The 11,534-nt window shown below is 45.8% G+C and overlaps 1 protein-coding gene across 1 annotated transcript; it reads left to right on the top strand.

Annotated features, from left to right (window-relative positions):
* The first annotated feature begins 394 nt into the window (after nt 1-394).
* On the top strand, nt 395-8,047 carry ADAMTS1 (ADAM metallopeptidase with thrombospondin type 1 motif 1). Its single transcript, XM_052666908.1, has 9 exons — nt 395-944; nt 1,048-1,394; nt 1,858-1,990; nt 2,401-2,568; nt 2,864-3,150; nt 3,281-3,467; nt 3,570-3,745; nt 4,662-4,837; nt 5,214-8,047. The coding sequence occupies exons 1-9, from the start codon at nt 395-397 to the stop codon at nt 5,953-5,955; spliced, it is 2,766 nt and encodes a 921-aa protein (XP_052522868.1). The 3' UTR covers nt 5,956-8,047.
* Nucleotides 8,048-11,534: the final 3,487 nt, after the last annotated feature.

Below are 11,534 nucleotides of genomic sequence, written 5' to 3'. Positions count from 1 at the left end.
CGGCGACCGGGCTGCCGCACTCACCCCGCTCGGCGGAGGCGTTCGGATCGCGGCGGAGGGTCGGGGGCTCGCAGGCCGCCTTCGTTCCGTCCCCGCCGCCGCCCGCAAGAGTGGAAGTGCACTCGAGGCCGTCCCGGGGCTTTCGCAGGAGCGAGCGACCGAAGCTCAGAGAGCCGAAGGGGAAAGGACCGGTAACGAGCGGAGATCCGCAGAGCGGGACGCTCCGGCAGACCCCTCCCGAAAAGGCCATGGAAAAGTCTCCGCCGCCTCCGCAGTGATCGCGGACCCGCGGCCGCCCCTCCGCCGGGAGAGAGCCCCGCGCCGCGAGCGCACCGCCGCGCACCGCCCGCTCAGCTTCAGCGACCGCCCGCAGCAGCCGCGCCGCCGCACCGCGATGAGGGCCGGCGCCCGCCCGCCGCCGCCCGTGCTGGCTGCGCTGCTGGGGCTGCTGGGGCTGTGCAGCGCCCAACGCCCCGCCGCCCGCCAGGCCCTGGTGCTGCCGCGCCGCTTGGGCGCTGCCGGCGGCCGGGAGCGCTTCCGCCTGGAGGCCTTCGGGGAGCGCCTGACGCTGGAGCTGGAGCCCGACAGCAGCTTCCTGGCCCCGGACTTCACCCTGCAGTACCTGGGCGGGCCGCCGCCGCCCTCCTCCTCCTCTCCGCCGCCGGGAGACGACCTCGCCCGCTGCTTCTACTCCGGCACCGTCAACCGGGACCCCGGTTCTGCCGCCGCCCTCAGCCTGTGTGCGGGGATGCGCGGCGCCTTCTCGTTGCGGGGCCGCGAGTATCTCATCCAGCCCGCGCCCGGAGCCGCGGGGCACCGCTTCGGTCCCCACCTCCTCCGCCTCCGCGGGCCCCGCGCTCCCGCCGCATCCCGCTGCGCCGTGACCGAGCCGGGGGCGGGAGCCGAAGCGGTGGGACCGGAACCGGAGCCCTCGGGGCACGCAGGTACCGAGCGCGGGTGGGAGCGGGGCTTTGGGTGCTGCCCTCGGGCGCGGAGTTTTCGTGCGTTACTCACGTGCGCACACTCTCCCTCTCTTTTTCAATGCAGAAACGAGAAGCAAAAGAAAGAAAAGATTCGTCTCCAGTCCCCGCTACGTGGAGACCATGCTGGTGGCCGACCAGTCGATGGCCGAGTTCCACGGCAGCGGACTGAAGCACTACCTCTTGACGCTGCTCTCAGTGGCAGCCAAGCTGTACAAGCACCCCAGCATCCGCAACTCCATCAGCCTGGTGGTGGTAAAGATCATGGTCATCTACGAGGAGCGCAAAGGACCCGACATCTCCTCCAATGCTGCCCTGACTCTGCGCAACTTCTGCAGCTGGCAGAAGCAGCACAACCCGCCCAGTGACCGGCACGCCGAGCACTATGATACTGCCATCCTCTTCACCAGGCAGGTGAGGGACAAGGAGGCCAAGTCTACCCCGTTGCCTGTAGCTCCCCACCCCCCAAAGACTCCGAAAAAGCATTTGGAGGCACTTCGGGATCCACAAAACAGTCTGTAATTGAAATGAATTTTTGTTGTTTAGGGTTCAGTATCCTTTGTGTTGTCTTAGGTGAAGCTTACAGCGTAGGACGTGGACTCGGTGATTCTTATGGGTGTCTTCCAGCTTGGGATATTCTGTGATATGCAGTGTGTTTCTGCTGTATATTTTTAGCAGAGTCAGTATGGAAATTATGCATCCTGCTTCTACGTGTAAGCCCTGTGTATGTTCCAAAGACAGATTTTTGCCATCGTACCCATTGAAGTGCTGAATATTTATGCACTTTCCATAAGTGAAGGCAAGCTGCCAGGGTGGGATGGTTCTTGCCAAGGTGAAGGCTCTGATCTGATTAATAATGAACTGCCTTTTTTTGCAGGACCTCTGTGGTGCCAAGACATGTGATACTCTTGGGATGGCCGATGTGGGAACCGTTTGTGATCTAAACCGCAGTTGCTCTATCATAGAAGACGATGGCTTGCAGGCTGCCTTCACAACAGCCCATGAGCTAGGTACTTGAAGCTCTAAAATGCGATTTTGGCTGATTAGTTGCAGGCAGCTCGATGCAGTGAGACTGGAAGCTCCCGGTTCCACAGGCACTGGGCACCCTGTGCTGCCTTGGCAAGGCTGGAAGCACCACAGCCTGGCAGTGCAGCAGGGTTCCACTGCTGAAAGCAGTTCCAGGCCACACTGCTTTGTCTGCGAGAACTGTGTTGGACTGAGATTGCAGGAAAATAGCCTGTGAGGAGAGAGAAGATGCTCTGTAATCTGCTTAAAACTTGGCATTGTTCAGATCCCACTATTCTTTCAGTACTTAAAGACCTGACCATGAGTAGCTCCAGAGTTACAGTAGCATTGGTAATGCAAAGGACAGACCTGCTGAAATCACAAACTTTTTTTTTTTTTTTTTTTTGTTCCTAAGGCCACGTGTTTAACATGCCTCATGACGATGCAAAGCAGTGTGCTGGCATTAATGGAATAAGCCGGGATTTCCACATGATGGCATCCATGCTTTCCAACCTGGATCGCAGCCAGCCCTGGTCTCCGTGTAGTGCCTACATGATTACAACATTCTTGGATAATGGTCATGGTAAGATGATTAAACTTTCCATTTATGTGGCATTCATGCTCTTGTGTTTTACTGCTTTGCTTCTTTTCTCTTTTAATTAATGGAGTGCTTTCTGCTGAAGACAGCATTAACCTTTTGCATGCTGCCAATGACATTAGAATGCCCTTAGTTGTACAAAAACGGTGGCACAGATTGGCTGGAAAACTCATGCTGCAATGCAAATGCAGTTTTACAGAAGCCAAAACATTTTTCCTTTTTAAAACTGAACTCACTGACAGCACCATCTGCTCTATTTTCCTTTTCTATCCCTTTTCAGGTGAGTGTTTGTTGGACAAGCCCCACAGACCAATCCAGCTTCCTTCTGACCTGCCCGGCACGCTGTATGATGCCAACAGACAGTGCCAGTTCACTTTTGGAGATGAATCCAAGCACTGCCCTGATGCAGCCAGTACGTGCACAACTCTGTGGTGTACCGGCACTTCGGGAGGACTGCTCGTCTGCCAAACCAAACACTTCCCTTGGGCGGATGGTACCAGTTGTGGGGAAGGGAAATGGTGCATGAATGGCAAGTGTGTGAATAAAACTGAGAAGAAGCATTATGATGTAAGTATTCTACAGACTTCGAAGTTTTTTTTAGTTTAGTTTAGTTTTGTTTTTCTTCTACAAGCAGCTTGTGTTAAAGTATTTGTGGTTTTATCTAACTGTTTTGGTTTCCTTTTGCTTGTCCTTTCAGACCCCAGTGCATGGCAGCTGGGGGTCCTGGGGAGCGTGGGGAGAGTGCTCACGGAGCTGCGGCGGCGGTGTGCAGTATTCTTTTAGGGAGTGTGACAACCCTGTTCCGAGGAATGGGGGGAAGTACTGTGAGGGGAAGAGGGTGCAGTACAGGTCGTGCAACATCGAGGACTGCCCGGATAACAATGGTAATCTTTTCCCCATTTCTGAGGTGAGGGAAGGGGATCTTCTGGAGGAAGACCGTGTACAGAAGTTGATCTAATGTCCACCTGTCTTTCCTCTGCCTGCAGGCAAAACCTTTAGAGAAGAACAATGTGAAAAGCACAATGAGTTTTCCAAATCTGCCTTTGGAAGCGGACCTGCAGTGGAGTGGACACCCAAGTATGCTGGTGTCTCTCCAAAGGACAGATGCAAACTGGTCTGCAGAGCAAAAGGAACGGGATACTTCTTTGTTTTACAGCCAAAGGTATTTGAAAGCTATCGCCCATCCTCCTAAAGAAGCAGACTTCTATTTTCTCCTACTCTTTGTCAAGTTAAGAGTCAAGGAGTGTAGAAATCTGAGATTATGTTCTTCTTGTATTTAAGCTAGGTCAGAAATATAAGATTGTGTTGTATTTAAGCAGTATTCTTCCTTTTCTGCTCCATACATGTACAGTCTGATTGGTGCCAGCATGCTTTAAATACTCTGGCACATGGTTGCAGTTACTTCACACGAACCACCTCTTCTACCCACTCCACCCTAGTTTCCTTCCCTCTCCTTCCACCAATTTGATTGCACTGAGATATGTTTGGAGGATTCTTATGGTTCCTTGCCAGAATATCAGTGCTTTGTCATAGCAGTTACTAATACGCTGACAGCTTAAAATAAACAAAAGGAAAAATAACTTATCTTGCGTAGCTACTTGAACTCACTGTCATTAGACGTTGAGAGCCAGTAACTGCCAGGGTGATGACACAGATATTTATTGTAGAGGAGTACTCGTAGAAGGAAAGGATTGATTGGACACCATTAAAAGCAATTTTAGTTCTGTACTTTCTTTTACACTCGCTTCTAGTGACATGAGAAAAAAAATGTCCACTACACATAATTACTAACAGTTCTGTAGACTTCTTCTGGAGTGGGGTGGGTGTTAATAAAAACCGAAAGTGCTTGTTTTCTTTAATCACCACGGCATTATCTTTTTTTCAAGTGAGTTGAAGAATCATTATGTAGCTCCAACTGCCTACAGACTGCTTTGGTTTCTAGTTTGAAAGGCCTTAAAAATCTGGGTGCTGCAGGCCTTCCCTCTGTTCATATTCTTCATTTTGTATGTATTTTGCTTGCAATTTCAAAGGAATGTGCATTTTCTAATTGAATGCCTTCCTCCTGGTTTCCTGTGAAGGTTGTGGATGGCACCCCGTGTAGCCCCGACTCCACCTCTGTGTGCGTCCAGGGACAGTGCGTGAAGGCTGGCTGTGACCGGATGATAGGCTCCAATAAGAAGTTTGACAAATGCGGGATCTGCGGTGGCAATGGATCCACTTGTAAAAAAGTGTCTGGAACACTTGTTAGAGCAAAGTGAGTGCGTGAGCGCAGCTGCTGTTTTGTTCTGGGGAATGCTTTGTGGGTGTAGGCTTTTTGGTTTCCAAGTCAGTGAGATACTGTCTCAGTTTATCCTTGGAAGTGAGATTTGTTCTGTCAAAGACAGTTGACTGATGATGACTCACAGTCAGATCTCAGTGTTAAAGGAAACCCGTTACATGGGACATGCCTTTGCCACAGCAATAACGTGGGATGTGACTTTGCAAATCTCTTAATCCATTAGTTCTATTAGGTCAGCAACTTGTGAGCCTCATGCTTTGGCTCCAAATGAAATTCAGCCTTGTGTGAGGCAGCTCCTCCCCTGTCCCAGAGATCAGTGGAGAACTCAGTCTTTCTTTTTTCTCTTGGGCAGACCGGGCTACCATGACGTGGTCACCATTCCAGCTGGGGCAACCAATATCGAGGTGAAGCAGCGGAACCACAGAGGTGCTAGGCATGATGGCAGCTTCCTGGCCATCAAAGCTGCAGATGGCACCTATGTCCTCAACGGTGATTACACCCTGTCAACGCTGGAACAGGACATCACCTACAAGGGCAGTGTGCTGAGATACAGCGGCTCCTCTGCAGCTCTGGAGAGGATCCGCAGTTTCAGCCCTCTAAAGGAGCCTCTGACCATCCAAGTCCTCACAGTGGGGGACCTGCCACAGCCTAAGATCAAGTTCACCTATTTTGTGAAGAAGCCTGCTCAGCCTGCGTCAGAGAAGGTGCCCAGTAGAAAGAAAGAGTCCTTCAATGCCATCAAGGAGATCATCTCCTCTGAGTGGGTCATTGAGGAGTGGGGCGAGTGCTCCAAGTCGTGTGGCTCAGGCTGGCAGCGGCGGGCAGTGGAGTGTCGGGACCCCCAGGGGCGGCCAGCCACTGACTGTGCCCGGGAGCTGAAGCCCAGTGATATCCGTCCCTGTGCTGACATTCCCTGCCCACAGTGGCAACTGGGGGACTGGTCGGCTTGCTCTAAGACGTGCGGGAAAGGTTTCAAAAAGAGGTTGTTGAAATGTATTTCTTACGATGGCGGCGTGCTGCCACAAGAAAGCTGTGAGCCTTCCAAGAAACCGAAGCACCTGATAGACTTCTGCAATGTTACGGACTGTAGTTAAATAGTATAAGTTGGGAAAGCTAATTTTTTTTTTTTTTTCCTTCAGAACAATGCACTGAAAATAAGAGGGTTAGAGGTAGCGCATACGTTTTGCATACAAAATTTACGGTGAGGATCCATTGAGGTGGGACAGTGAAAATAACCTTTGTTGGCATTGCATCCTAAAACTACCCTGCCAACTGCAGATTTGATAGGATAGCAGACCAATCTCACTCACTCTTCTTCAGCAGAGAAGGCCCTAGGGTAATATAACTTCCTTTTTTAAAGTCTGTTACAAATTAAAACATGAGCAGTGGCCAAAGCATGTTTAAGCAAACATTTTGGGGTTGGTTAATTCTCCCTTCTTTTGGATTTATATTGTGGTACTGATCAAGTCCCCACACGTAAGAAGGGAAGACAAAGGGGAGTGGAAAAGATAGCTTAAAATCATTGGTCAGGGCTTACCTACCTCACAAAGGGCAAAACACAGGATTAGAAAAGGAGCTTTAACTAAGTCATTCATGGCTGCTATTGTTTCAGAGAACAGTTTTATATAAAAACAAAGCCATATTCTCTACCTGTAAAGAGTAAGAAATAGCAAAAACTCTACTCCACAAATAACTAGAATGTCATTCTTTCATTATTTCCTTTAAAGCATCTTTATGTCATTCCAATGTTCCTGTCCATTTTTCTTATCCACTTTAATGCCACTGTAGTGACATCTAATGCACAGGCTAGAAAAAGTGGAAATCTTCATGGAGCAGGTAGCAGCTATGAGTAGTTGCTCTTTGTGCCTTCTGCACACCTTCCACTGGCTTTTTTTGATTTGAGCTTGGCTCTACCATCCTGTCAACCAGACTAGTGGCAGTGGGTGTTTCAGTCAGTGCTCTCATGTTATTTTTCCCTTACCCCAGCTGATAGCAATTGTTTGCATTTGGATGAAAAGACAGCAAGAAATCCCCTATGAATGGGAACCTCTCCTAAATGGCCTCTGATAGGTTTGTAGTGCTCAAATCACTGATAAGGCAGGAAGACAAAGCTGAAGGATAGCAGGTCCATCCACAGCAGTACGCCAGCATTTGCATAATTAAAGTTTGTGCCAGTCCATAGACAATGAGAGAATATGGCTTTCCATATGTATATAGTAAAATATATTACTATAGATGTTACATACTTTATAAGTATTTTATATTTCTTTCCCTTCTGGGAAGGGTTATAATTTGTAATAAATGCATATAATGAGCATATTTATTTTTATACTTCTTGTCTAATGTGATCTTCTAAGTTATCGCTTTTTTAAAAGGGCATATAACAAGGATAGAGTATTTATACAGTATAATATGTTACTAGAAGTAATAAATGGACCCTATAAATTTTGAAAGTGGAGCGTCTTTATTTCACTGGAGTAAAACGAGTCTGCCTTAGAATCCAAGCTTATTCTGCTTGACAATGTTACAAAGAAAGCTAAACCACATTTTTCTAAAATACCAGTAGCTTAGGCTACTAATAGACTACGTTAGTTAAGGGGTTTGGAAAACTCTACCTGTACATTAGAAAGGGTGATTTTGTATTTTATTGCTTAACTACTATCTGGGTGCTCAGTACTGTTGTTTCATCTTCAGAAATATGGACTGCTGCTAGACAGACACCTCTGATTTTAATAAGGGCTTACAGAGGGAATATTGCTGTCAGTGGTGTACATAACAAAAAATAAATAAATAAAAGTACAAAAGTAGCAGTTTTACCTGCTCCACTTAACCTTACCTACTGGGAAAGACGCTTTTGGAATTTAAAACCATTAACTAGCAGTCAGAGGTTTCCCTCACAAAATTCTGGAGGGCCTCATGATCACGTTCTTCTAATTACTTGTAAAAGTACTGTATGAATGAACTGTTCTAACTGTTAGTAACACGTTTCATAATGTTGAAATACATACTAAGCGTTAAGAAACTGATTTTTTGCTCCCTCATTTCTGATCTCATGACTACTCCAGTTGAGGGAAAATCTTCTGTTGAGCTCAGTGGGATTCTTGCCATGGAATTTGAGACATCAGTCATCTATGAATACTTTTGGCTTTGTGTCATGTAAAAATCTATTAAAACTTCCTTTGCCAATGTTTGGACTCTGTCTTGCAGAAATTGTTCCCACTTTATTCCAAGGATAAAATCCTGGCCCTTCTAAAGCACATAGAAAAATTTTCATCATGTCACACTTAATCATTAACTATTACTTTGTCTTTGACATGCAAAAATACTGGGGAACATTTTACATGTAGTGTTATTTAGGAGACGGCCACTTTATTTTTTCATAAATGCTTAAGAGTATTTTTATTTGCTTATATTTGCATACAGAAAGGGTGGTTGGGCATTGAAAGTGGTAGAATCATCATCCCTGGAGGTATTTAAGGGATGTGTGGATGCAGTGCTTGGAGTGGACAAGTGGTGGGCTTGGAGATCTTAAGGGTCTTTTCCAACCTAAATGATTCTTTGATTCTATTCATATGCATGTGTATACTGCAGCACGTTTAATTTAGGAATATATAGATATATACATTTGCAAGAGAAATAACTAATTTTCAGTTGTTCTTAATCCTTGTAGACTGTATCCTAACAAAAAGCTGTTTGTTGGTGTTGCCTGAAACACTCTTCATTTAAGAGCCTAAGGAGCTAGTGTCCCATAACTGCAAGATATTCCATATCTACCAAATTGGCAAGGTCCCCTGACTTCTGGTTGAGGGTCATTGCCCAATTTTGCTCTCATCAACCTAGACTCAAGGCAGGGCTGAGAAAATCCTGCAGACAAAACAGCTTCCTCAAGACCCGCCCATATCAATTAGAGCAAGCCCTGGGTGTTGACTTACACTTCTCTTGCAGTAGCACTTGGGGCTGTTTGGGAGGAAACAATGATATTTTATAGGCACCACCTTTCACACAGAAGGGAATTTGGATCCCATTAAATGCAGCAATTTACTTTTTTTTTTTTTTTAACAAGAAACACTTTCAGTGCCTTTCTGAAGTGCCCGTATTACTTGAGTTAGCTCTAGTTAATTACAGGGCTGAGTGATCTAAGTGAGGAGTTGAAGTTGTGAGGGAAATTAAACACACGTTTTACAGTAAGAAATGGCAACAGCAACACCTTTCACACTCTTGCAGAAGGTTGCATAATAAAATCAGTGATGAAGTAATAAAAGGCTATGATAGCCTAATTTCTATAATGGCACTCATTTCTTTAGAGCATGAACACTGCAGCAGCTGGTTGGCTCATAACCCACAGTTGTAACGCAGAAGACCAAGACTTCATTTCTAACTCAATTTACTGACTACATATTTTTCTTTGACCAGTCCATGAATCTTTAGCAGTTGCATCTTTTAGACAGTAATATGGTTCTTGAAATTATATCCTGCTTTTAAGGTGAGTTGCAGAAGACAGGGGAGATTCAGAATGGGTATTAAGAAAAATTTCATCTCAGCAAGAGCAGTGCTGCAGTGGCACAGGCTGCCCAGGGAGGTGGTGCAGTCACCGTCCCTGAGGTGTTCAGGAGCCGTGTGGATGTGGCACTGAGGGACGTGGGCAGTGGGCGTGGGGGGGTGGGCTGGTGGTTGGACTGGGGGATCTGAGAGGTCTTTTCCAATCTTCATGATTCAATGACATGCTCCAAATTATGTTCTCATACAGTGCAATCACAGGCCCTTCCTTTCCAAAGTGCCTTCTTGTTATGAGACAGTCTGCTTGTGGTGGTGACCTAGCAAGGGAAAACCAGCTGAAGCAGTTTAAGTCGGTGCTGCCCTTTCAAGACTACAGGTGAACTAGGTGTCCCTTGCCCCAGCATCTGGATATCCATAGCTTGTATTACAAAGCGCTGGAGAGTTAAGTGTTTTTTGTGCACAAGTTTGTGGTGAGCAGGAATTGCAACACACTTTAACTGCTTAATCAGGAATGTTCTTGGGATAACAAGCGGTAAACAGTTGTAGCTAAGTAATGTGGGCTTGGTAGATAAAATCACTATTTTCAGATATTTTCAGAGATAAGGGAAGAGGCAGGTGTATAAATAAATGAATTGTGTCTTCTTTAATCGCCCTTAGTTTTACTGCTTTCAAGGCTGAGCTAACTTTTAGTTCTTGGTGGGGCTACAAGTCATTCTGTTGGCAGAGAGAAGCAAATCAAGCAACATCACTATCAGTAGCTCTTTGCCTTTGCAAGCATTACGATTATCAGAAAAATCTTTACTTCCCCCCAATAATTGCCTTAAAGAGGCTGGAACTTGAAGTAAATCTAATGAGTGCTAGATCTCCAGGATGCAATTTTCAGACTTTGGCATCTAAATTAAAAAATAATTGGGAGTTGAAGGAGAAATACATTTATGCTTCAAAACTACTTTTTAGGCTGATTTGTGTGTGAAATTTTGGCATCCATGCTGAATAAGTACTGTAAGAATAGGTTCTATAAAATTTGGAGTAGCTGCTTTAAAATCGAGAAATGATTCAATTTACTGCTAAAAAGAATTAGCATTAAATAGGAAAAAAAAAAAAAGAAAAAACAGTATGTGACAGGATTCTTAAGTTTCTCTGTTCCCTTCTTTTGAGTCTGTTGTAAAGGTGTTAGACATTGGTGTTGCCTAAGTAATTATTTTGCTACTAATGGTAATACATGTGGCTTCAGAGCAGAGAAAGTTATTATAGAAGATGGCTCTGTGTGAGCTTTCATAGTAAAGAAATAACTGTATGTGTCTAGTATGGAAAAATCTTGAAATTGTTTGGAGCTGCTATATACTTCAGCAGCTGATACTCCATTTTAGAGCTGTCTGTTGCCTGTGTGTATCTGGAGCTATGCTTTTAGCAATAGGATATTGGCTCACAGAGTAAGTGTCCCAGCTGATACACAGTACCATGTAACGTGGCCATTGGATTCAATTATTTCTATTTTTACAGCCGTTTTCATTCAATATCCCAGCACTGCATATGTTTTGATAAAAGTCTCGCACATGTTGTACAGAGAAACAAGTGAGAACTTTGCTTTTACCATTGTCATATCACAAGTGGGAAAACAAATGCAAAGTAATGTTATTTGATCTGTTTTTCTGGATGTCATAGGATAAACTGGTGATTTGGTCTAGGAAAAAAAAAAAAAGGACAGAATGTCATAACTCTCTAGTTAGGTTAGGGAATGGAGAAGAAAAAGCCCCTAAAGAAATTTAGAATGGCAGCCTCAGAACAGCCCAGACTCCTTAGCAAACACCTTTACTTAATGTCTGTCTTCTGCTCATCAGCTGGCTATGAAATTGCTTGCACAGCCTTGCTGATGTTGCTATGGGCCTCATACACCTGGGAACGCTTTTCATCCTGTGCAATTGCAAACATGCCTACAAACCACCACTGGAGCAAAGATCCTATGTGATATGGTCAGGGCTGCTCAATCCTCAAGGCAAAGTGGGCATAACTAGGTGAAGAGTTTTCACTTGTAAAGACCACACAACGACAGCAAATTAATTGCCTTGCCCCACTCCCCCAGAACAGGGGTGAATCCCTCAGACATGCCTGGGCTACTACAGGAGTTCAGCAATACCCATCCAGTATTTTGCCCCATTTTGCATAAACCACATGC

Source organism: Tympanuchus pallidicinctus, unplaced genomic scaffold (genome assembly GCF_026119805.1).
Source record: "Tympanuchus pallidicinctus isolate F22 unplaced genomic scaffold, pur_lepc_1.0 scaffold10, whole genome shotgun sequence".
NCBI classification, from domain to species: domain Eukaryota; kingdom Metazoa; phylum Chordata; class Aves; order Galliformes; family Phasianidae; genus Tympanuchus; species Tympanuchus pallidicinctus.
The sequence above is the reverse complement of the archived record's forward strand: the minus strand, read 5'-3'. Positions and strand labels throughout refer to the sequence as shown.

Bases quoted from the DNA above. Each gene is read 5' to 3' on its own strand.
- ADAMTS1 (XM_052666908.1), top strand. From the start codon at position 395: ATGAGGGCCGGCGCCCGCCCGCCGCCGCCCGTGCTGGCTGCGCTGCTG. The intron at 3,151-3,280 runs GTAAGTATTCTA...TTGTCCTTTCAG, and splicing joins CTGAGAAGAAGCATTATGAT to ACCCCAGTGCATGGCAGCTG. The intron at 3,468-3,569 runs GTAATCTTTTCC...CTCTGCCTGCAG, and splicing joins GGACTGCCCGGATAACAATG to GCAAAACCTTTAGAGAAGAA.